The following is a 25,009-nucleotide window of genomic DNA, read 5'->3' as shown; positions in this document are numbered from 1 at the left end:
CATCGGATCTTGGCCCGTTTGATAAATGTGTGGTCATCCCATAAAGAATTGAGACTATCCTTTTTGAGTCGATACCCGTGACCCGGTGGCAAAAGGGAAGGCTAAATAAGCATCCGCTTCTGGTAACAGGATTTTTTCGGCGAATGATTGTTATTAGCATCATCTTGTGGCTTTTTTTTTTTTTCCCTACAGTCTGGCGGTGCTTTGGCGCTCCATTATGATTCCATCACGTACGTTCCATTAAAACGTTTGGCCGAAACAGGTTCGAAAGACGTTTTCTGCTGATATTGTTCGGCAGCCAAAACTCGGCTCGACAAGTCACGTCCAAGATTCTCCCCATTTGTTCTTTGAAATCGTCTGCTGGCATTTGCCACTTATCAACCGTTTCTTGATTATCGACGACTAGCCAACGTTCCCAGCATATGTCTAGTTGGAAAACGATTGCATATTTGTGTTTTGGGGGGAGGTCATTGGCTTTTTGGGTTCTCCTGGAAAACAATTGATTATTTTTTTCTAAATTCACGATCACGACTTTTCGACAGGTGTTTGGCATTTTGAGAAAAAGAGTGGTTCCACTTTTCCGAACAAAAGTTATGTCATCGCAAACTGCAACAACGCCCTGCACCGTTTAATTTTAAAATTTTCAAGGTAAAGGTTACGAAATATCAACACAGGTTACGATCTTTTGACAACAAAGTTAAGTTTATACACGATTTTATCATTATGAGAAATATTCGCTAGAAAACCACCCTGTGCACTTTCGATTTGTTTGACGTGCTAAGCATGAATTATTTATACACATGGCGCAAAAGGAAAACAAAAATGTCTTCTTTTATTTGCGTAGCTCGATGTCAAGCTGTCATAAAAGGAATTTGCTGCGCAATCATTGTGATATGTGATCGTGAAAATAAGTCGAGCCTTGGCAAATCTTAAAGAAACAACTTGTGTTGTCCCACGTTGTATATCTCCCTGCCCATCGGTTGAAAGAGATATTATTCATGCTGTTCCCATTATTGCGACACTCGCCAAATTGTGCTGGCCGTTTGTAATCCTTAAGCTTTCGCAATATTTCCTGCGTAGAAGATTTTGGATTCCATTCAACAAACTCGACATTTCCCGTTAGGTATGTGGGTAAGTTTACTTGTTGAAAAACGCAATTGTCACATGAAAAAATTTCAATGCTTAATGCTCTTAATAATGCTTGGTCTTTCGTGTAATTCACTAGGGAAATATTTACATGAAACTAATAAGAAGATTGTGGTGATGAGCGTGATGACTGTTGAGTGCCGACATGGTGGCCTTTGGATAAAAGGTAAACATTTGTGTTGGTGCATTACCAAGTCGTTGATTAATTGTGCAATAGTTACGCCATGCGAGGTCATCTAAGCTAAAGTTTGGAGGTTACCGCAAATGAGTATATATAGAAGAAGATAACAGTACGGTATTAGTCTGAAGTTACGTAAAAAAAAAGATTTGAAGTTGAACTGCGGTCAAGATATGAAAAAGGTCAACCATTAATAAGCGATATTAGATTAGCCGTGTACTAGACTATTTTACCTAATGATTTATACGACATGGCCATCACAGAACCGGATGAATGTCAAGTTCAAGGAAAATATATATGCAATACAATTAAAAGATAGAGACCCCACTCTAATTAAACACGCTCCATTCCTATCTATGCCGTGTACAGTGGACAACAGGTGGAAGATGTAACGTGAACGGACTTAATGTTTAGCAGAAATTCTTTTATTGAAAACAAATTTGAATTAGCCCCCTGTATCATGAGCTGAAAATCGCATCCTTTGTTGGCTTTGCGAAAAATTCATTGGCTCAAGCTTTTCCTTCTTTGCAGGATAAACAGGAAAAAATAATCAAGAAACATTAAAATGAAACGCGGAAAGGAAATTATTAAAAGGCCAATCTGCATGTAACACACACACATACACACTTGCTTTCTTCTCATCTCCATCTTGTTGCGGCGTGACAATTTGCCAACAAATTCCTGGTGATATGATGAAGATAATAAATTTGTTTATGCTGGTAGTTGCAGTTTCTTTCCTTTGAGAACTGCAAAAACAAAATTCAAATTTCGTAATTGGCCTTGCCCTTAGCAGGTAATAAACTGTGATTTCATACCTTTGGTTATGTAGAGGTAGAAGAAGTCGCAGTACAAAATAGTTTGAACGATGCCGGCAACAACAGCGATCCAATCTTGGAAGCTCTCACCATAGTAACGGTAGATCCAGTTAAAGATGTACAGAGCACGGTAGGAGCCCAAAGCAAACAAGTAATGTGATGTGATAGATTCAGCCTCTCCAGTCTTTGGAATAAAGTATTGATTAATGTGAGTTTTAAAAAATTTATCTTATAAGTTAGTTACCTTGGAAACCATGAAAAGTTGGGGCAAGATCGCAACTGCTTCCAGATAGATCGAGAAAGCCCACAGCACTTCCATGACAGAGAACTCGTGGTTGAAAAGGAGGGCCAAGGCGGCAACAGGAATAAGCAAGAGTTCGACTCTGAGGAAATTAACAGAAACCTTGATTTTAATAACCGACTACGATTTATGTGACTGTGGAAATAACATTTACCTGAATGTGTCATGATTCCGGTCATATGTAGCCCTGAATTTGACATACATTAAATAAAGTGTGCCATAGGATGCTGCGATGAATACCACCTAATCAAAACATCAGTGAAATAAACCGTAATGTGTTCAATATTAAACAGATTGACAATACCTTCATGAAAGAGTTGTAGAGGGAGACATAGTTTGTCAATAAATCCAAGTACCTGGTGGTGTAGACCAAGGCAAATAGAAATTGAGACTTACCCGAAATACCTAAATAATGAGAAAAATTTGAGATTAAAGTACCGCGCGAATTTTTGTTTATGGTTTTTGTTCGCCAGTACCTGCACACGAACGACTTTTCCATATCTTCAACAGAAGTATGACAATAGCCAGAAGATGAGACAAGTCTCCCAATAGACGGAAGATATTCATTTTGATCTAGGATGTAAACTAATAATCCAACTCGTGAAAGTTGTTTTTAGACGACAAATCTTGAAAGAAACGACGGAGGGTACCGAGCTGTCAACCGGTTAATATGGCCGCTTGCTCGTTGCAGAAGCTACACGATGACGTGGACTAATCTGGCAAAGAATAGATTTAAACAAGGACCCAAATAAACCTGAAAAAATACACAGTGGATAAGGAATTTTTTAAAAATATTTAATTAATCATAATATTTCACAAAGAGGCGTAAATTTACCTTATCTTCATGAAAGAAATAATTTTGATGATTAATGATAAGAGTGCTGTTTAGTTAGTACCTTCTATCCAAAAAACACAAGGGAGCGGAATTTCTGTCTGCAATTCTCGGTCATTGCAACTAGCGACACTAAAAAAGCGGAGTAAAGTAGAAAACTTGTGACACTGGTCATACATGAATCCATATAGTGGTTCCTTTAATCTGTACGTCTCTGTCTTTATCGCGACCTGCTTATTTGCTTTAGATTCCCAGATTAAGCAGGGCAGATCTTCACTACAGAAAATCGTTGATAGTAATTTTTGCGACTTATTTCGGGCAAAATTAAGCTATTGTTTGACTGTTTTGATTCGAAATTGAGTGCCTCTACATGTCTTCAGTGAACATCACTCGGACTGAGCTTCTAGTCGACGTTGAATTGGTTTCTGTCGAAGCAACTTCGACTGCACTTGTAGAAAACAACTCGACCGAGGAACAGCCGTTACATCATAATAGTCGTAGTCATTCTAACGGCGCGGTCGTGAAAAGTTATCAATCTACTGCACCAACAGCTAAAACCAGAACCACATCCTCTACTTCAGATGATTCAGCGCTCTTGCCTGACGTTGGATACAGCACCCTACCAAGTGAATAAGAAATCTAACTATCAAACTTGTTGAATTATTTCCTTGTGATGGAAACAAATTTGTGTAAATTTTTCCTTTGTTTGCCAACACTAAAAATTTTTTTTTTTTTGTTTGACCTCTTTTTTCTCTCTAGATTCTACAAGAGGTGTGCAGGAGTACCAGCCTTTACTGAACAGTAGAATGGAGATTGATTTGACATTTAACTATTTTCCTGGTAACTCGGATTAATTCACATCTTTCAAACCCATGTATAAACAAACATTTTGGTTTTCTTTTAAATAGATGATCCTCAATTTAGTGATATTGTTAGAGCTGCTGAGCTTGCAATCGAACATGGAATCTATCCTGAGCGGATATATCAAGGTTCATCTGGAAGTTACTTTGTAAAGGATGCTGAAGAAGTAAGACAAAGCAAATAGTTTACTGTTGGAGTTCTCAGTCTACATAAATGTTTCAATAAATTTATTAGAAAGTAAACGGCGTCTTCAAGCCAAAAGATGAAGAACCCTACGGCCGTTTGAATCCAAAGTGGACTAAATGGCTTCACAGTTTATGTTGTCCCTGTTTATTTGGGCGATCATGTTTGGTACCCAATCAGGGCTATCTGTCAGAAGCAGGTGCCTCTATCGTTGACCAAAAGCTTGGACTCAACGTCGTGCCAAGGACCAAAGTCGTCATGCTTGTCAGTGAAACCTTTAATTATTCTAGAATAGATCGAGAAAAGTCGCATGTAAAAAAACTAGTCTCAGATCACTTCCCAAGCGTTGGCAGACGATTTCATCGCATCGGATTACCACCTAAGGTAAGTCGGTCTTTTTGGTGAAAAATCAGCAAAAACAAATCTTTTAAAATTGCTTTCAATTTAGGTGGGCTCTTTTCAGCTATTCGTTGAAGGATATAAGGATGCTGATTACTGGCTGCGGCGTTGGGAATCTGATCCTCTTCCTGAAACCATAAAGAAAAATTTTCAGTTTCAGTTTGAGAAGTTAGTTATCCTTGATTTTATCATTCGTAATACCGATCGAGGCAACGACAACTGGCTAATTAAGTACGAGAAACCCGACGTGAAAGCTACTAATGAAGAGGTTTGCTGAGTTAATAATTTGTTTTTTCTTTCGAACTTTGGAATGATTTTGCTTTAAATTGGTGATTTAGCAGGACGACTGGTCGATAGTTAAAATGCCGGAAGTGAAGATAGCTGCGATTGATAATGGTTTGGCGTTTCCTTTCAAACACCCAGATTCATGGAGAGCCTACCCATTCCACTGGGCTTGGCTGCCCTACGCCAAAATCCCATTTTCAACAGAAATCAAAGATTTAATACTGCCTTTGATTTCTGACATGAATGTTGTCCAAGACTTATGTGATGAACTTTACATGATCTTCAAGGTAAGGCTTCCCGAAAATTCTTATTACATGATTGTCTCATGAATAATGCCTTGTGATATTGACAAATATAGGAAGATAAGGGGTTCGATCGTCACATGTATGAACGCCAAATGGGCGTCATGCGAGGACAATTGCTCAATCTGAGCCAAGCTTTGAAAGACGGAAAGTCTCCTGTCCAGTTGGTACAGATGCCTCCAGTCATCGTGGAAAGGTTACCTGTCAAAATCTTAGCCTTAATGAACCAAGCAAGACTAACTGATTGTTTGCTAATAGATCCAAGGGTCACGTCGGGACTACCGCTGCGTTCCGCAACTTCAGCGATACTTTTACTCAACGTTTCCAGTATAAGGGCCCAGTTTTTTCTTGGTGGTAGAAGTGAGGGGGAAGAAAAAATCTTTCTACACGTAACTGAATCCCTCTCGCTACTTCAACAAATGAAAGGATGTATAATAGCATTTCATCTGTTGAGAGAAGGGATATAAAAGCGTCTCCAGGAAGTCACGCGTCCACCAGTATACATACGATTCGTTTACCTTGATTAAATTGTCGATAATATTTCAATCATGCTTTACGCATTTGTTGATTGCCACGTACGCCGAACCTAAGTCATGAGAAAATGGTACAGTATATTTTTCCTCTTGGATGATCACACCGTCGGACGTTTTGATTCGCGAACATAATCACTATTTTTTTATTCGCGGCTGTTCGGTGGATTTCCAACAAAAGCATGGGTATGTCGGTATGGTCGGTTAATTTTTGCCAGCGGTAGCTCTTGTTCGGCTCTTCCTAAATCAGAATAGGTAGGCCACCTATTCCGGTTTTGTTTTTTCTCCTCTAGCATATTATAATGACTTATTGTACACATACAACATGCTTACATCTTAAAAATACATACACCATTCCTCAATCAAAAAAATATGTAGATGGAGAAGCAAACATTCAGATGATGTGTACGGTTAGTGCCGTTTTTGTGACCACCAAACTAACATAATCAACTTTTTCGTTTTTAAGGCAGTGCATTCAACCTTTGTCCTAATCGAATATACCGTTTGTAATTGGCATGATACAATATTGCTTAATTATATACATTCAATTCATAGATTAGATTTCCCCCTGTATAACTTCATCAGGTATAATAATGTTTCTATTGTTTAACGTGTTTGTTGACTACTTCTTGCATCATTAGGATTGATAAGAAGTATCTTATAACAGTTGAGTTTTTTTAAGAGAAAAAAAATTGTTTTTTTCCCGGATTTTAAAATGAAGGGAAAATTTTTGAAGGAAAAGTTTCGTTCAAGTTGGATTTTTTTATCGATTCCCTGAATTCCGATTCCAAAAACTCTTCAACGATAACATGGTCTTAAGGTAATTTTCAAGTTCTTTAATAATGTTTTGTGGATTAATGCAACAGATACTATAATGCGTGTTTTTCTTGTCTTTTATGTCCTTGATACTTGAATTCCTTAAGTGATGGTAAGCTAATCGTGAAAGGCGGACAGCAGATCACGGCTGACGAGGCGTAATAAAGCTCCAGGCTGATAAGAAACCTTTTTCCAAGTCAACCTTTTTCTAAACTGCCAAATAAGATTCCAGTGTAAAATTTATCAAGAATTTGCGACACACATTCCGTATAATCTGTTAAGTAATCTACATATTATTTAAATTAAAATCCTGCATTTGGCCGGTTCTAATTCGAGAAATGTGCTGGATCATAAATTATGCTTCACTCGCCATGGAGAGGTGTATGATCTTAGCTAGACGGAGCTGTTTCAACGATCGTAAGTCCATTGCACAACGTGCGCTACTGTTCGATTCCCAATTTTGACTTTTGATCCGTACTGATATTTGGATTGGAACCGTCAAAAAATTTTTTTTATTAAATGTGACGAGCGATGGGTGTCATATGCTATGTTGCAAACGTCTGTGGACACGTAGCTTATTCTTGACTTAATATTTTTTCCACCGACGTCGTCATGACATCGCCTGCGATAAGGCAAGAACATGTGATGACTATCGAGGACTAATATATTTCATTCTCTCCGAGTGATAAAAGCGAAACTCGTTTCTATCCCTAAACTAGGCTGATAGAGATTACAGGTCGCATTCGGTTCCGTTATCCGGCAACTGCAGTACAGAGCACCGAGTCTTCTTCACGAATTTTCTCTCCTTTACAATTCAGGTAATTTCTATATTTTTAAAATTACAAACTTTTCTTGCTAAGCAATCTAGCTTTAACATGCCCCTCGAATGCTGAGCAAGTCTTAATTCACTTTTCCCCATTACCTTTACCGCTATTTTCGCTATCTTTGATTTTAAAACTTGGTTTAATTGGGAATTTTGCGCAGACGTTTTTGGTGAAATCAAAACCAAAAAAGAAACATTTACTCATGAAACAGTATTGAGGATTATACAAAATCATCCTTATATGGTGTTTTACAGTATTAGAACAGTGCGGAACAAAGAGTATACAAGCAACGTATCGAACGTAGATAGGAATGACATTTCGTTATCAGGCTATCTATTTTGACGTGTCATTCCTAACCATTTAATGTACACCATTGGCCCATTTATTCCGTCTTCCCATTTTCAGCATTTATTTGAATTATTCTAACGTTTTGGTAATTAACTCTCTCGATTTTAGCGCCATGACCACCCCCACCAACCACCACAAAGTCGTCGATCCGGCTTTCATTGCTGTGTCCAAGGACAGTACCGCCTTCATCATCTGGCGTGTCGAAGTATGGCCTTTTACCGTTAATGAATAACAGCAAACCATAGAACAACAAAAAATAGGACACCTTTTCTTTTATCTAGGATTTGAAGCTTGTGCAGCTACCTAAAGAGGCATATGGCAAATTCCATGCCGGTGACTCGTACCTGATTTTCAGCGCTTTCGAAACTGGCCAGCCTTGTGGCACTCTTCTCCAGGTATCTTTATAACTGTCTATCCGGTGTTTCTATTTCTTTCAACTTCAGTTGTTGAAGCCATTAGTTGACATTTCTGCCAAACTTTGCCTGGCAAGTTGAGATAACATTGGTTTTTTATCACAACGTATGGTAGACGGTTGCGATATAGATAAGGCCTTTTCAAATGGTTTGGGACACTGTAAATGGCGGTGATTAATCATATCGAATGTTTTTCATTCAAAGCAAATTAAAGCAGCATCAAGCGGAAAACTTGAACGTTTCATTCACTATTGGCTCGGAACGGAAACTACCCAAGATGAAGCTGGCGTAGTTGCCATTAAGGCTGTCGAGCTGGATGATTATTTGGGTGGCTCACCTGTCCAGCAACGTGAAGTCGAAGGCAGCGAGTCTACTCGATTCATGACTTATTTCAAGGATGGCATTAGGTATTGCAGAATTTTAGATTAATTGCAGAGCTAAGCTAAATTCTTTCTTGTTTATTTTATTTAGGATTTTGCCTGGAGGAGCTGCATCTGGTTTCAAACATGTAACGGATGAATTCCATCCTGCTCTGTACTCGGTTAAAGGCAAACGGAATCCGATTGTGCGCCAACTTCCGGAAGTCTCCTGGTCTCTGATGAACGAAGGCGATGTTTTCGTATTGGATTGCAAGAAATTCATTTTCGGATGGGTTGGTCGATCTGCTAATAACATGGAGAAAATGCACGCTGCCAAGGTGCGAACCATTTATTTTTCAATATCTGTTCACAATTCAAATAATTAATTTTCTCATTTTGTTTGTATAGCTTGCGCAATCCTTGAAGGGTGATCATGGTGAATCCTACAGCACTTTGGTCATCGTCGAAGATGGCCAAGAACTTGCGTTGCCAGATGCTGAGAGAGCAGCATTTGAAGCTATGCTCCCCATTAAGGACAAAAAAGTATAGAATCGAAACAAATTCCTATTCAGTAGTTACTTTGTGATGTTAAATGTAAATTATCTAAATAGCTGAAAGCTGCCGATGCCGAAAAAGATGAAGCCGTGGAAACTACCACTTTCACTGAGATTAAACTGTACCGTTGCACGGATGAAGATGGTACTTTGAAAGTCACCGAGATCAAGAAAGGACCCCTTTTCCAAGCTGATTTGAAGTCTGAAGACAGCTTCATTATTGACAATGGCGCTAATGGTAATTTTAGTCAGCCAACAAATTTAATTGTCGACGATAATAATTTTTGTGAAACAGGTATTTTCGTCTGGGTTGGCAAGAAAGCAACTCAACAAGAACGCACAGAGGCAATGAGAAATGGCCAGAGCTTTGCCAAGAAGAAGGAATACCCACCAAACACCAACGTGGTCCGCGTTCTCGATGGAGGTGAACCTGCAGAGTTCAAGTCCTTGTTTCGCGACTGGAAAGTACGCGATCAAGCTGTTGGCTTTGGAAGACAAGCTTCAAGTGAGGATCCTATTTTTCTTTTTTTCTTCCCCCTTAAGACAAAACAATGACGATAGAATTTATTTTTTTACAGCTAGCAAAATCGCCAAAGTTGTTCAAACGAAATTTGACGCATCGACCCTCCACGAGAATCCCAAGGCTGCCGCTAAAGCAGGAATGGTTGACGATGGCACTGGTAAAAAGGAAGTTTATCGCATTATCGATAAGGAGCTGTCTCCAGTTCCTCACTCTGAGCACGGCAAGTTTTACTCTGGCGATTGCTACGTCATCAATTACGCGTACACAGCCGGCGGTACTGAAAAGAACATCATCTATTATTGGCTGGTACGTTAATTTTTAAGAAATATTAGAACATGGAGTACCGAATCGATTAAATGTGTCTGAAATTAAAGGGTGCCACTGCCGGACAAGATGAAAAGGGTACTGCTGCAGTGATGGCCGTTTCCTTGGATAACAAACTCGGAGGTCGAGCTGTTCAAATCCGTCTTATCCAAGGAAAAGAACCGGAGCATTTCCTGGCCATGTTTGGTGGCAAGCTGATTATTTACTCGGGTGGACGGGCTTCTTCTTTCGAGTCCCAAGAAGGTGAAAAAGATGATGTTTTGGGAAACACTTACATTCTCCAAGTTCGCGGTAATGCCGCTCACAACACTAAGGCTATTCAGGTACATTTTCGAGAATCAAAATCTTGTTAATATAAAAAGTTTAAACGAAAGAAATCAAAAATGTTTGCAGGTTCCACTGAAAGCCTCTTCTCTCAATTCCAACGATGTCTTCATTTTGTTTTCGCCAACTGTCGTTTTCATTTGGTGCGGCAAGGGTTGCACTGGCGATGAGCGTGAAATGGCCAAGAAAGTCGCGGCTGATGGTAAAGCTGATTCGCAGATTATGGCCGAAGGTAATTTGATCGCTATATTACTTCGTTTTTCAACTGAGCTATAAATCTTGCTATTTGTATTACCGTTACAGGTCAAGAAAAGGATGAATTTTGGACATTGCTTGGAGGCAAAGGCCCTTACATAACAGACATGCGAACAGCCGAGGAGATTCATGAACATGAACCACGTCTCTTCCAGTGCTCAAATGCCACCGGAAACATAAAGGTAACGAACGTTGCAATACTTTTTGACATGTTGCACAACTTAACAATTTTTTTTTCAACACAATAGGTAGAGGAAATCCTTGAATTTAATCAAACCGATTTAGCCGAGGAGGACGTGATGGTGCTTGATGCTTGGCATTCAATCTTCATCTGGGTTGGTGTCAATTCCAACAAACAAGAAGTCGCTTTGGTTGAAAAGGGCGTTGTCGAATACTTGCGCACCGATCCTAAGGGACGTGATATGGATACTCCAATTCTTAAGGTTCACCAGGGCTGCGAACCGCCCACTTTCACGGGATTTTTCGGTGCTTGGGACCCCACCAGCTGGGAGGTAATAAAAATAGATAACGTTGTGTAAATTAACAATTGTAACAGAGGGAAACTCGTTCACTAATTTCAAATTCAGAACCGAATGGATTTCGAGAAAATGAAAGCAGAACTCATGAAAACCAATCCCAACATGACAATTACCATGTCCATTAAGGGTGTTGGAGGTGAGAAAAATCGATATCCGCTAGTTGTTTTGCAAGAGAAGGACGCAGAGAAGCTTCCCGCTGACGTAAATCCCAGTCAGAAGGAGCTGTCTCTTCACGATGCCGAGTTTTCCCGTGTGTTCAAAATGGAACGTGCCGCTTTTGACGCGTTGCCTGGATGGAAGCGCGATCAATTGAAGAAGGGTGCTGGCATTTTTTAATTTTTAAGTTTGATCCAAGTAAAAAATAAGAAAAGGAAATAGTGGAACTAAGGTTTTATCCTGTCGCTTTACGTTTCTTCCTGTTAATTCCGCTGCCATCTTTATTCTTTATCCCTTTCGCCCTAATTTGAGATTTTATGTTTTCGGGCCATCGGCCAAGAGGCCGGTTTTAATCACATATATGTTCCCCCATTATAAGTATCGCTGGCATGTCCAATAGAAACAATGAAAATATTTTGACTTAATGTTAATGTTTTTTCTTTACGTTAGTTACTAAATTTAATTTCGATGTTTACAACCACCTTGTCGATGTGGTTAGAGAGCTGCGTTCACGTGAAAAAATCGGAGAACTGTTGTTCAATTCCGGATACAGCCTGATATGATGACGAATTGGTAACATGCATCACCGACTGAAGATACAATGTCGATAATACCCCATTCAAGTTTCTGATGGACTGTAAAAGTGTAAATAGGTTTTTTTTAGTTACGACACCAGTGGAATGGAACGGCACCAATTAATGATTTTTAAAATATTCGCCATTCACGCTTTTCCTCAGCGACGTATTGATGCGTGATGTCGTATCCATTTGCATGTCAGAAATAAAAAGCAGACTAATTTTTATGGAGGAAGAAATAGCGACGTCGAGCTTCAGAAACTGGCAGCGCCGCTTTCCAGTCCTCACGGAAGTTCGTCTGCACTCTGCAGTCTGCTGCCAAAAATGGCCGTCGTTGGTTAAGGCTGATTGGTTTTTCTTGGTTTTCACTTTTCCGGTTCCTGACGTTTTCCCTGAGTATTTATCAAATTAAACATTAAATATTTTTCTTATTTATTTAAACGTATTCCAAAAATTATGTATTAATCTTGTTGAAATTTTCATTCTTTGAGATCAGAAAATTCTGGCAAACTTTATCACTTGACATATGACACTTTTCCAGCTCTTTCATTCGTTCTGATTAAGTGTTTTAGTTCTGTCTTTTTGAAATCAAAAGTTAAATCTGTAGGGTTTAAGTTGTTCTTTAGATCACATGATACATAGTTTATGTATTCTTGTAATCGAGGAATTAAATGTACTTTGATATAGCTAATAACATGCATTTCTTTTGCTCATTTAAGTTAAGACTTCCTGATCACAAGGCAAATTATGCCTCACGATTATGTGATTAAACAGTTTGACACAAAGTGGAGCATAAGTTAGAGAATGGCCACAAATCAAAACACTGATTTACTTCATTTTGGATCTATATCTAATCAGCATTTTATTCTTTTCATCAGATCTGGAAAAACCAAACCTTTGTCGCACACAGGCTAAACCCATAATGTGGGTGATAGAGACTCAACGAAGAAAGTTCAGAAGATCTTGGTGCAAAGTCTGCATGGTGGTTCCCTCATTCCTCAACAACTTATGACAGTGTCACCCAAGAATAGCTCAGGGGCATGCAGATGCTGGCTTGTAGCAACTAGCAAGCAGAAAGCAGTAACGGGTGCAACTGCTACAGTTTTCACTGTGGTTGTTAGTCTGCAACTGTCACCTCCATCTGCTACTCTTAGTGTTGCTGTTACCGCTACACTTACACCGACCCGAGGACGCTGGGCACTCGCGACTGCGAGGAATGCATAAGCTTGTCACATCCACTTGTCTAGTACTTTGGCTGAATATGAAACTGCTAATAATAATTGTTTCTTTTATTTGTTAAGGCACATGACTGAAACCATTTTGTGTGTTTAAATTAAGTGATGGAGTACATTAGTGAAGCCAGAACAGAACCAGAGATCACTGATATTCTAATGTCAGTTTGAAAAGGTTATTTTCTAGAATATTTGTTATCTTCCCTCAATAACTGTGTGAGTAGAGAGAACGGAAAAGTTCTTCTTGTTCTAGAGAAAAAAATGTGCTACTTAAGAGAGAAAATTAAAATTAAAAAACAAGATGTTTTCAATAAAAGTAAATTTTGTTTGTTAGAAAATTGATTGAGGGCAATGGAACATAAAAAACCCATAGCATTGTTTATGTACTTGTTGATCGTATGGGCTTTCGTAAATGAAAAGGCTGAAATGTTTATTTTAAAAATGATTGTTTAGCGGGTTCGGTTGTTTTCTTTTCTCTTATTTTGCTTATTAAATGATGTAGCCTAAGTCTTGATTACTGACTAAATGAAATAAACATAAATGAATTGAGAATAGAATTGTGATATATTGTCCTTTTCCCCACCTCCACCCACAATTCCTCCACATTTTATAAGCGTACAATTTATACAAACATACATAATTACATACACTTAAGTTAACCCGTTGGCTGCCACGCCATACAACCTGCAGGTTGTTTTTCTACTACTCTACGCGCCACGTCAGAAGGATCCATGACCAAGGTGGGACTTGCCATTGCTGACAAGTCCGGGCTGACACGGTGACAGGAGAAGATGGAATGCACGCCTCTAGAATCCATCACCGTATCGACAAGGGGGAAGTCCCTATGGTGCACTGCCTAACGGGGCCTTTCGGCGAATCTGGGGCTGGTGCGACTGTCCGACCACGCGGCATGTAAACCACGAGACCGAACAGCGCGGCCCGTGCTAAGGAGCTAGGGGAGAACAAAGGCGTGGCAGCCAACGGGTTAACTTACAAAAAATCATACCCACAACAATCACAGATGATCCGCGTTGAACGTGTTGCCTGTCAGCCGTTCCACCAGCCGTTCCATGGCTGGATCAGGTGGGAAGTTTCTATAAGTTTCGATTACAGTTGCAGGATTAGCTTGAACATACCGAGATTCCAGACCTTCGATTTATAAAAAAACGACAAATTTAATTAATTTAAAACTAGTTACAAGAATGAACTCACAAAATTACCTCAGTTATGAGTGATGAATTGATGATTCGCCAAGATCCAGCTCTTAATCCGCATTGTCTGATATCAAGGCGTCGCATAAGGTGAGTTGCAGACAGCTAGCGACAACTCACGTGGCCATAAAGACGGAACTCTTGCACTTTTCAAATCTTTTGAAAAGAATAAAAAAAGCTCATTAGCTGTTGGGTTTAAAACGAAATCAAAATGTTTACCATCAACTGTTCCTGTTTTTTATGACTTTGGCATAATGGACGGTATGTAGACATTGCATCTCCTCTTCTAGTTCTTTATCCTTTTTCTCTTCCTCGTTCATCACCTTACGCTCTTAACGTTCAAGTGTTGTCTGTTGTTGAAGTTGTGAGAAGAATGTGACCAAGTGACTCCTTGACTGCTTTTCTCCTTGATAGCGACTCCTCCAGAACCATTAGTTAGGCAACATAAGTGCCTGTCGCGCCACAATAGTGCCTGTCGAGGATCGTGTGGAATAAGTTCCGCTGGTCATTGGTGTACTGGTATTAGCTGGTTTTCATGGCTCGATTCTACACAGATGCCACACTTTTTCACAACTTTATCAGTTTCTATTTTGTCATTTGATTGCATCGACCGATAGGCTTTCATTAGATTTGTTTTCTCCTTCTTTCTCAATTTTGACGACCATCTGAACGGCCTCTCTACTAGCAACTACTTCGTCAAGTTCCAGATAGGATTTGTTGTTGCCTACAAGAATTCGAATTATTAACGTTACTATGACAAAACTAGGTAGTTTCATTGCATTCACCTTTATGCTCGTTTTTTCTTCAACTGTAGCTAGTGTCTTTGTCAACGTCAATTTCTTCCTGGTTACCAGTTCCTTCGACAAAGATGCGTCCTGCAATAAACCAGTATTTGCGCCCGTGTCGGTCGTAACCCGAAGATTTTTAGTCTATAAAAATAAATAAGGAATTACGTTAAAATATCCAGAAAATGTTATTCTTACTTAAAGTATACACACAAACAAGAATTACAAGTCTTACCCAATAATATTGTGGCTCGTGTTGTAAAACTTTGGCTGCAGAGGTGAGTGATAAGGGTTTTGAAAATATCAATCAAAAAAGATTATTCTTCGTCGATTATGGAACACGTAGGTGAAAACTGAGTCGACGTTCCTTCTTATTGGCTAACACTTTTCTACAGCAGTGATATTTTGTTGCCTGATGTGGAACCAGTGGAACTGCCATCCCATTGATTCCCATGTAGACTAAAGATCTTGTTATGGTAAACGGATGGATCTGGCAGTTCATGTAATGGCTGACACTCGATCTGGGTTCACTTTATGAGGTACTTGATCTTCTTCATCACTGGATTCTTCATAAGCCAACAAGACAACTTAAACACTCACAACACTGTACTTGAAAGGCTTATTGTTGTTTTCAAGCTAAGTTATGGGGTAACCTTGTCCCGTAAAAAACACACAGAACAAAATCTTCTTGTATCACTTCTTTCTTTCACTTTTTATCAGCACAGAGAGATTGAATATGCAGGTGAAACAATGCATACCTCACTTCTTGTACCGAAGTTATCTGGGAATCCTGGATTGTTTCTAACATTTTTTTTTACTGGACGGCTTAGACTCAACCCACCACATTTAAATATTAATTCAACGGTTGAAACTTCTTTACAACGCCATGCTGAGTTTGCAGCCTCACAATTCATAAGTTATGTAGCCTGACTTGATTCTTCATTTTTACACTGCAGACGAACTTCCGTTAGGACTAGAAAGCAGTGCTGCCACCTGCCACTCTGCCAGCCAATTTCTGAAGCTCGATGTCTCGCTATTTGCCTATTTCTTCCTCCACACAATAACCTTTTTACTTTATTTTTGACATCTTCGAAAGAAATGTATGTAAATACTTGCGATAACGTTTGGCGAAAGCCCTGAATGGAACGTATGATAATAACGTGTTCTTCTTACCTTAACGCATAACTTCCACGATCTCACCTTGTCAGAGCTCAGAGGGGAGAGTATATAAGTGGAGAGATGTCTGAGTTTCAAGACAAACAAATTGTAGACATAGCTGTTCGGTGTATTATGTATTAACGAAATACGATAGTAAAGTTATAATGCACATGTAAAAGAAATACAAAAAATTTTCAAGACGAATTGCTAAAAGTGAAGCGAAAAAAGCAGGGGCGAGATGAGAGGGAAATCCGCTAACCTAGTTCAAGAAATTTTGTTCGTCGATCAGTTCGGGCAGGGTGGCAAGTTATTTCAAGGGCAGTGCTTTTTAACGCGACCGTGTCCTTCAATGGCGTAGCCGCAACGGTTCTCAATATCAGCAACACGACTGTGTACATCCTTTAGTCTGCCATCACTATGGCGCTTGGCAGCAGTTGGTGACGAATGTCGAAGAATCTCAACGTCTTTCAGCACAACCTTTCGAAATAGGGAAATTAAAAAATCTGAGGATTCAAAAACAATTAACCAAGTATTTACCTGAGCTCCACCACCGACAGTAGCCAACACGTCGCCTTTATAAAGTTTCGTTTCAATTTCTCCGGACGAATCCTAAGAAAGACAAAAATAAAAACATCCTTTAAGTATAAGCTATTGGTTGGAATGTGCTGTTAGTGATCCAATAATTTACCTGTTCTTGCGTTCTCAGAACGTATTTCGAAATATTGGGATCAGTGATCGTTTTGGAATCTACTAATTTAGTAATGGATTTAGCACGATTCATTTGTGGCTGGAAAACTGTATCGGTTTCAAGAGTGTTTTCTGGACGATGGTCTACCCATCCCTTACCAGGATCTACAGAACGTGAGCGGCGTTTCTTAGTGGATACAGCTGGTCCCTATATTAAAAAAAAAAAAATACAAATTAGACAATCTTAATCGACCCAGAGGGAATTTTAGCATCTTACTCTCAAAGAAGGGGTTCCAACGACTCTGGGATCAGAGACGCGATGTGTAGCTCCAATCGAAGGCGTGCGTGATTCGGATTCGCTAGATCCACTGGTGCCAGGAACTTTAACTGAGCAGCCGGCATCCAGCAAGTCACGCATAACAAGAAATCTTTCGGTTTGTCGCTGAAGTTGAGATTCTACTTGCTTATAACGGTCCAGCTCTTTCTTTAACTTTTCGCGTTCCAATTGCCGCTTTGTCTTCTCCTTGGCTTTTACGTGTTGGATTTCCATCTCACCCTGATTAAGAAGGCAATCCTTCTCCTTCAACTCTTCTTCCAACAACCTTAAATGAGAAAGACGAAATTTAAAAAACTGATGAATAGCCGTTTTAGCCGTGAATGTTTACCTGGCGTATTTTTGATGCTCGAGTACATGGCGCTGTAAGGTAGCGTTAGCCGACTCCGCATTGAGGACACGGTTTTCAAATGTTTGGCAACGCGAACGCTCATCTTTCAATTGCTCGTTCAAACTCAAGTTCTCTTGACGTTTCAAAATGAGCTCCTCTTCCATATCACGAATAAGAGTTCGGACTTCGACACATTTCTTCATTTGCTGCTCCCGGCGACTCTGTTGATCACGGATTCGCACCTTTGAGAAATGAATTAAACACGTGTATAGCATTCGCAAATTTATGCTGAAATATAAAACAACTACCTGCAGATACTCAACCAAGGCCGTTATAAGTCGATCATCCGATGCTGATTGTAATTCCAGAGGAGGCCACGAACAGCGAGCCGCACTGAAAACCATATCAATGTCAAACGGCACTTCTGATTGGGGGTTCGAAATTCCACCCTGCAAAATCACATTGAAGTTAAATATGAGACTAATAAACTCGCATTGATGGAATAAAAACCTGTTCCAGTTTGCGATATGCTTCGGTTAGAACACGATTGGCCTTTCTGCGGCCTGGGAGAAGGGCGTCTCTTCCAGCTGGCGTTGCTCGAGGAGTAGCTTCCAAGCGAATATTGGGCTGTACGGCACGTGCGATTTGCACTTCTTGAGCCATTTCAGCAAAACGCATCACGGAAAGAGTTTCGTCGTAATCATCCGCACGCGGGTTCACGCAAACAATCATTCTAACCTTTCCTTCGCCGTCAAAGTAACTCTGTTTACAAAACATTTTAGCATTTAGTAATATTAGATACATTATGAACTTGACAGGACGCTTACCTTGAAAAGATGCGTGATTTTAGAATCACGGTAGGGCACCATTTTATTAGTGCCATTCAATTGGTTTTCGCGCAGAATTTCCAAGCAAGATCGAAGCGTCATCAAGGTGTTATTGATGCTACCAGCTTCACGCAAACGTTCGCCGGTGGTTTTAGTTCGACTGTTTCTTTCTGAACCAGCAAGATCAACTAATGAGAGCTGGCCTACAGTTAGCACCTTCTCTGGAATGGCACCCTTCAAATTGGCAATTGATTAGTTTTTTAATTCAAATCGCAGACTTAGTGATCGATCGATGATACCTGGTAATCAAGCGGAGCCTGAACAACGCGGATGTTAAACACGGAGTGGCTTCTACTCGACTCTGCATTGAGAGTAGTGTGAGCAACACGGCGTCGCTTTTGTCCCTTGGCAAGAACTTCAGCAGCTTCATCGGCCGACTTAACTTCAACTTCAGTCACAGCATGAACATACCTGTAAATTGAATAGGTTAAAGCAGCTCACCTTAACAAGTGAACTGTTCACTTACATATTGTGATGTTGATCTTCTCGTAAGATTTTTGATTGTATCTTGCCAGGTCGAAGAGGATCGATAGGAGTATCGTCCAACAGATCGAAGACCGTATTGTTGTAAACTTCAACAAACGTTACAAATACAGCATAAGCCTGGTCTTCATCTAATGCTGAAATCCGTGTAGCATCCGTTACGCGCGGCCCTTCGTTCTCTTGTCCTCTGCGTGCAGGTGTCCTAAAGTATCGCAATTATAATTAGATTGTTTCAAAAAAATTTAAGAATTTGGTATTCTTACTTGAACTTGTTTGAAGTGAGACCTTCAGAATGCCTTTCTGATAATGCATCAATTTCACTTTGGATTTCAAAACTGTTCATTTTATCTGGTTTGAAGATATACTTTTTAGCCTGATACATCGAAGATTGGTTAGTACAACTGTATTGCGATATTTTTATTTTTGAAATACCTGGTAGTGACCAATGCTGTTAAAAATAACATCCAAACAACGAGGGATAATGCCACCATCCTGCAGCTCACCATTCATTGTGTGTGTTTTTCCTGATCCTGTGACTCCATAGGCAAATAGCAAGCTATTCTTTCCATGAAGCAAGTCTTCTATTAGCGGTAAAGTCACAGTGTGGAAAATAGGTTTCTGTGTGGTCTTCTCGTCAAACACACCAGTGAATGTATATTGTGTCGCCTATCAAAAAGAAAGCAAGATTAAAATACTGAAAGTACTTTCAAAAATAAATTGCTGGGAAATAAAGTGTCAACTTACTTTTGTTGTTCCACTTCTGTAACCTTGAGAAGTTTCTGGAGGTACAACTTGCACTACAGTGTCACTTAAAACAGTTACACACGAATCATCAGAGGGGACATCAAGAGGTCTGATTCTGCAATACACTTGCACAGGATCCCGATCTCTGGAAGTCATCAATGCTTGTTTGGACCGTGCTGGAGTGATTGGTGGTTTGGTTGGCACCTTAGGTGCAATCTTCAATCGCCTAATATCAACATAAAACATATTCTTAACTTCTTTCGTATACAAAGCATAGTGAAAAAAAAGAGCATAATTGGACATGAAGAGAGCACGAAACACAAATCACACACTAATACGGTTTGTAGAAAACTTACGATGGTTTCATTTTCGAGCCTATTCGGTTCAGTACTTGTGAACCCCTGTCAAATATTTAAAACGAATGAGGGATTTCAAAATGTAAACCGATTTGTCTGGGAGTGGGCAAACTTTTTGGCCGTTGTCGATTGTCGTTTCATTCAAACTGAGAGTGCAGCATCGCCAAATCGTCAGGTATGAATTCGAAATACAGCGTTGCCAGTTACCTGACTTATTTATATGACTTTGAAATTTGTTTGAAAATTCAATACAAACAAATATTAAACCAAATTAAACGTATTTTAACAACTTTTTATTTCATTACAGAGGTAATCACTTCAGAAAATTTATTGTAATGAATACACATTTTTAAATTATCATAAAAAAAAAATTAGTTCATGGTTTGGGGAGTCTATACATTCCAGAGGAGAAAGACAACAACTGTTGCTTAACTTTTGAATCAAGGAAATTTTTCAACTGTTGCAGAGTACACTCTGCCCCACTAGAGCCTTGCATTGTAAACATTTTAAGCATCTGGTGAATACGCTCAACTGGAAGAGCTTCGAGATTTGTCAGCATGCCAACAACGTACGACCAATAAACCTGCAAACCATCTTCTTCCGTTTTTTTCTCACTATCTTCCTCGTCGTCATCTTCTTCTTCTTCCTCCATTTTCGCTAGCGTTTCTAAAAGAATCTACGAAAAGGGCGTAAATGCAAAATACATACATTTGAGAAGCGGGGTAATAACTTTTTAAGATATACCTTATGTCCTGTGAAATTCGGTCCATTTTCATCGACTTTGAAGCGATCAGTAGAAATTTCCTGGAGGACCCCGTGTGTTTGCCACACGTGAACTCGCCTTCGAAGATGAGACATTGGTAATTCCATTTCCTGGCTAAGCTCTTCCAAATCCCATTGATCCTTGTCTTCAAAATGAGATATGATGGCAGCCAAATCGGGCGGGACGGTGAAAGACACGCAACGGTGATTATCAAACTCCAGTTCCAGTTCCACAGAACCCGACTGAGGTACCCAATGCAGAGAACGACTTGTTTTCACCGTTTTATAGTTTTGATTATATTGTTCGAGCTGATTGATGATTTTGATCGGCAACTTCATCGGTTTGTCCTTCAGCTGGTCCCAATACTGAGCTGATATAATCATAGCCGAAATTGGAAACTGGATGGAAATAAATAGAAAAAAAATTAACTTTTATTTATCGATGAGCTAAACGAATTAAAAACGTACTTCAGGTTTGTGCACGACCGACTGTAGGTGGGTGTTGATTCTCTTGGAGTCGGCCACGTCCTTGAGCATCACTTCGCAATTGTGCAATTCGTTTTCTCCAAATCGAATTTTGAGAAATTCTAAATTACGAATCTCTTCTTCTGTGTCAAAATGGAGGTTCAGGAGCAATCGATCCGACAAAAGCTTGCGATATTCCTTGACAAACAGGCTTTTACTGCCGTAGATGTTCACCAACATTGGTACAATATCGCCCTTTTAAATAAGAATTTGTTTTACAGAACCGAAACTATTTTAAAAACATCTTTATTAACAAGATGAAATTACCGGCTTTTTTCCTGTCCAAAGTTTGCTAGGATCGGCATCGCTTGGTGCTGGAAGCCAATTTTCCCAATCGGTTGAAGCTTCGGTATCTCCAACTGCTGCAACAGATTCTTCATCCAGTATAGCAGTTCCCGTTCTTCCCAACTCAAGCTCTCCGCCCAGCTCTCCGCTACTGTCAGTCAAACTGTGAATTATATGCCGAACAGTATCTCCTCTAAGTCGCAAATATTGCCTGTTGGAAATAGTTGAATAAAGAATACATCATAAGCCAAAAGTGGCAAATGGAAATGAATGAATAATAAATAATACTTGATCGGATCACACGCTACATCGAGAAGGACGCCAGTGGGATCAAGTACGCTAAACGCTCTTATGGCCGAGACGTAGGCGATTAGTATGTCTTCTGTTGTGGCTCCCTGGTGAAGCAATCTTGCTTCTAAAGTCGTTTTAAGAGACTGCGCCAAGATTGGTTTCAACTGCGTCCGTGAAAGGCATTCCTGTAAATCCTTTACCGAAGGAAAGCTCTCGGGGTAGCCTATTACAAAAAAGATTATGAAGCAATGAACACAATATATGATATGGAATTGACGAACCGATAATGATCTCGAATAACTGTTCGATTCTAGCGTGTGTATAGGCGTGGTACAGGAATTGGGTAAAATTTTTTCGCACTTGATCCTGTTGGATGTAGTCTTCTCCATAGACGATACCTAACCACCGGAAAATTATGTTTTGCAACCACTGCAAACGATTCAGAACAATACATGAACAGAATGATTCAAATGTCCATTAAGGCAGCACATTAATAAAATACCTTTTCGAGCATTTCAATTTGAGAAGAGGAAAAGTTTCCTACACATGAATCCTGGACATGTGATTGGATTTGAGTTAAAATGAGAGTGTGAATCATCCCGACAGATAGTTTTTCAAGGATTCCTATTTCAGCCAAAGCCCTAAATAAAACAAATATGCTGAAACATAATAAAAGGGAAAATGTTTTTGGTTTTTACTTGTTGGTGTTATGACAATTGTCTAGAATGACATTACATTCACATTGATCAATTTCTTGGTCACACCCTGAACAGTGAGTGATAACATCACCAGACTCATCTCCATCTTAAGTAGAAAGAAGAAAATTAAAAATTCAATTATATACCTACTTTAAGAACGCAAGTATAATACCAAAGTTAAAATTCCTTTTTTCTAAAGACATGAATGCTCTGAAAGCTCGGCTGTAGAAGAAATTCACACAGCATTCAAACTTTGGTGGTATCTGAGACAGCAAAATTGCACTGAGGTGTGCCTGATATTGGTCAAATGATTTGGGTGTGGCATTTCCTGACAGGTGATCCAACAAGGAAAAGTAATGCTGAAGGCTTTTAATGTCGGTGTTCAGAACTTTAACAGCCTCCCTATAGTTTTCGTAACCAGAATTTTCATTCTGAGTCACTTCAAATCTGGACCAAAAATTGGGGGTTATTCTATTTCGTGTGTCATTGAACAGCTTCTGCCAAACCAATTCCTTGCTGAAGTCTACCAAATCGTGGCTAACAATGAATTCTGCACATCCTTCAATTTCGGTTCTGTCTAATTCCTTCTGCATGTAAAAATTCAAACGGTGAGCGTGAGACAAGAGTAATGAAACAAATCTACGAGTAACAAAAAAAGAATTATACTTGACATTTTCCATCAAGGTTTAAAGTTTGTTTTAGATAATCCCATGCAGATGAAACTGGCTTCACTGTGTTCATTTCGTGCGAAATATTGGGGGTTTCTACACGTTCTTTGATACAATTTTTCAAAGAATTTCAGACAAAAACAGAAAATTGCTGGAAAATTGTTATTTCAAATAATTTCCTAATTTCGTCTGCCGGGCTACAAATGTCCACCCGCCAAAATAAAAGAACGACAACTAGAGACGACTGGTGGTAATTATATGCACCAGAACTAAGGAGGCGTCCAATTTTTTTTAAATCCTTTTCCGGGTATAATTCTTACAAAAACCCTTTGGAGCTGTAAGTTGTCCGCCTTCAGTATTAAAAAAAAAAGGTTTAATCAATGAAATATGAGTTCAAACGATATGAATATACACATTCAATCTATTAATTCGCGCAAACATCACGCTTGGATTTCACCCGCGGTCGCAAGGTTGAGTCGCAAGTTGATTTACAAGTAACAATTCTTCATCAAAATGTATAAACTAGTCAGCATCTGGTGCAGCACGAAGCTGATGTCATTTGATAATGTCCATGTGATTAATAAAAATGCTGGAAACGTTCATCGGCTGCTGGTCAGAGAGAGTCTGCGGTGTATAAAAGACGAGCGAAGGCGCAGCACTACTCTTGTGCTGTTGCCCATGAAATCCAAATAGTATTATATATAGGATGATGTGCCAACTCAACCGGGATCGTTTTTCTCCTGAAAAAGCCACACACACATATACAATTCACATCTGCCAAAAGCTAACGGTTTATTTTCTTTCTGCCTTGCGATGGGAGTCGTCCGGGTGTTGCGACGGTGATTCACATGACTGGAGTTGACAGTCAACGACAGCACGGTGGTGGTGGAGTCGACAGTTATTGGCGCTCTTATCTGACGATCCATCAGCAAAAATACACCGTGAAGATGATTAAGATCATGTATAATAAAATCATAAAAATAAAAGAAGCTATAGGAAATATCGAATCGTATAATATAGTTAAACGTTTTTAAAAAAAAAGGGAAAGAAAAGAAACGAAAGTTGGATGGCTTTCATTCTCGAATATTCACGCAGCCGTGATCATCATCACAGCTATGCACAGACACGGCAAACATTGTGAAAGAAAAGACTGAGAATCGATTTGGATGGTAGGCAAAGCGAAAAGAAGTTGGAATTGACCGGAGGTGACCCGCGATGAAAATATTTCTTTCTAGGTATTTTGAACGCGTTCATCTTTATTCACGATGGGCAGGGATTATAGCGGAGGACGGAAGGAACTTTATTTGTGTCTTAGCTATTAGATAGGCGAAAATATAAGAGAATATCTATAATTTAACTCGAGTTATAATCTAGAGAAAAGGCGGTGGGGCTGGCGGTCCGTTGACCTGTTCACGCACCAGCAGCAGCAGCACCGCCGCGTCGCTCCCGCGCCAACCGAGATCCGACCGACCGACCATCCACCAGACATGGAAGAAAACGGGAGGGAAAAATCGCCATCCGCATCACACGCAGCCCATTCGGACACAACCTCCTTTTTTTCCTATTTATTCGGCTATACATATCATCAGTTTATACTAAAGGCTTCTCTCTCTCACACCATCTCTCCAAATCCTCCCGATAGTTATAAGTCTACACTGTTGGTCTTATTTTAGCGTCACGGAGTAGTTGGCCGCGGCCGTTTACAGGAAGGAGGCGGAAAAAAACATCCG

The 25,009-nt window shown here is 39.6% G+C and overlaps 5 protein-coding genes and 2 long non-coding RNA genes across 10 annotated transcripts; 3 read left to right on the top strand and 4 right to left on the bottom strand.

Annotated features, from left to right (window-relative positions):
* Positions 1-1,733: 1,733 nt before the first annotated feature.
* LOC124315084 (ER lumen protein-retaining receptor-like) lies at positions 1,734-3,418 on the bottom strand. Its single transcript, XM_046780450.1, has 7 exons — positions 3,276-3,418; positions 2,917-3,194; positions 2,745-2,845; positions 2,595-2,683; positions 2,384-2,522; positions 2,140-2,323; positions 1,734-2,070 (listed from the first exon to the last, which is right to left on the bottom strand). The coding sequence occupies exons 2-7, from the start codon at positions 3,005-3,007 to the stop codon at positions 2,036-2,038; spliced, it is 639 nt and encodes a 212-aa protein (XP_046636406.1). The 5' UTR covers positions 3,008-3,194; positions 3,276-3,418; the 3' UTR covers positions 1,734-2,035.
* Positions 3,419-3,454: 36 nt separating this feature from the next.
* Positions 3,455-6,356, top strand: LOC124315081 (phosphatidylinositol 4-kinase type 2-alpha-like). 3 transcript variants are annotated; one of them, XM_046780444.1, is made up of 8 exons: positions 3,455-3,898; positions 4,032-4,112; positions 4,181-4,299; positions 4,368-4,700; positions 4,765-4,983; positions 5,057-5,287; positions 5,359-5,498; positions 5,561-6,356. In XM_046780444.1, exons 1-8 carry the CDS (start codon positions 3,643-3,645, stop codon positions 5,658-5,660), a joined length of 1,479 nt encoding a protein of 492 aa, XP_046636400.1. In that variant the 5' UTR covers positions 3,455-3,642; the 3' UTR covers positions 5,661-6,356. The 3 variants fall into 3 exon arrangements, with proteins under 3 accessions (XP_046636400.1, XP_046636399.1, XP_046636402.1); XM_046780443.1 differs by having other exon boundaries at positions 3,457-3,898; positions 5,054-5,287; XM_046780446.1 differs by having other exon boundaries at positions 3,848-3,961; positions 5,054-5,287.
* A 988-nt stretch (positions 6,357-7,344) lies between these two features.
* LOC124315077 (advillin-like) lies at positions 7,345-11,681 on the top strand. Its single transcript, XM_046780439.1, has 14 exons — positions 7,345-7,466; positions 7,929-8,025; positions 8,102-8,215; positions 8,438-8,640; positions 8,705-8,930; positions 9,001-9,135; positions 9,204-9,384; positions 9,442-9,651; positions 9,725-9,975; positions 10,044-10,316; positions 10,387-10,549; positions 10,621-10,754; positions 10,821-11,084; positions 11,160-11,681. The coding sequence occupies exons 2-14, from the start codon at positions 7,933-7,935 to the stop codon at positions 11,445-11,447; spliced, it is 2,535 nt and encodes an 844-aa protein (XP_046636395.1). The 5' UTR covers positions 7,345-7,466; positions 7,929-7,932; the 3' UTR covers positions 11,448-11,681.
* Positions 11,682-12,111: 430 nt separating this feature from the next.
* LOC124316071 lies at positions 12,112-13,185 on the top strand. The gene is made up of 2 exons (XR_006911789.1): positions 12,112-12,238; positions 12,721-13,185. It is a non-coding gene; the product is annotated as an uncharacterized LOC124316071 (long non-coding RNA).
* Positions 13,186-14,006: 821 nt separating this feature from the next.
* LOC124316069 lies at positions 14,007-16,031 on the bottom strand. Its single transcript, XR_006911787.1, has 5 exons — positions 15,306-16,031; positions 15,071-15,214; positions 14,505-15,009; positions 14,295-14,441; positions 14,007-14,223 (listed from the first exon to the last, which is right to left on the bottom strand). It is a non-coding gene; the product is annotated as an uncharacterized LOC124316069 (long non-coding RNA).
* A 308-nt stretch (positions 16,032-16,339) lies between these two features.
* LOC124315069 (kinesin-like protein KIF23) lies at positions 16,340-20,213 on the bottom strand. Of its 2 annotated transcripts, none has more exons than XM_046780419.1 (14): positions 20,051-20,213; positions 19,695-19,920; positions 19,383-19,616; positions 19,214-19,323; positions 18,934-19,152; positions 18,707-18,878; positions 18,408-18,641; positions 18,091-18,342; positions 17,889-18,029; positions 17,581-17,822; positions 17,193-17,517; positions 16,917-17,123; positions 16,766-16,837; positions 16,340-16,705 (listed from the first exon to the last, which is right to left on the bottom strand). In XM_046780419.1, exons 1-14 carry the CDS (start codon positions 20,059-20,061, stop codon positions 16,541-16,543), a joined length of 2,610 nt encoding a protein of 869 aa, XP_046636375.1. In that variant the 5' UTR covers positions 20,062-20,213; the 3' UTR covers positions 16,340-16,540. The 2 variants fall into 2 exon arrangements, with proteins under 2 accessions (XP_046636375.1, XP_046636376.1); XM_046780420.1 differs by having other exon boundaries at positions 16,917-17,079; positions 17,281-17,517.
* Positions 20,214-20,321: 108 nt separating this feature from the next.
* Positions 20,322-23,463, bottom strand: LOC124315829 (anaphase-promoting complex subunit 2-like). Its single transcript, XM_046781523.1, has 10 exons — positions 23,278-23,463; positions 22,784-23,198; positions 22,612-22,717; positions 22,416-22,554; positions 22,195-22,342; positions 21,911-22,136; positions 21,605-21,833; positions 21,281-21,532; positions 20,795-21,211; positions 20,322-20,726 (listed from the first exon to the last, which is right to left on the bottom strand). The coding sequence occupies exons 1-10, from the start codon at positions 23,350-23,352 to the stop codon at positions 20,427-20,429; spliced, it is 2,307 nt and encodes a 768-aa protein (XP_046637479.1). The 5' UTR covers positions 23,353-23,463; the 3' UTR covers positions 20,322-20,426.
* Between the last annotated feature and the right edge of the window lie 1,546 nt (positions 23,464-25,009).

The sequence above is a fragment of the Daphnia pulicaria genome, chromosome 11, assembly GCF_021234035.1.
Source record: "Daphnia pulicaria isolate SC F1-1A chromosome 11, SC_F0-13Bv2, whole genome shotgun sequence".
In the NCBI taxonomy this organism is placed as follows: Eukaryota; Metazoa; Arthropoda; class Branchiopoda; order Diplostraca; family Daphniidae; genus Daphnia; species Daphnia pulicaria.
The sequence above is the reverse complement of the archived record's forward strand: the minus strand, read 5'-3'. Positions and strand labels throughout refer to the sequence as shown.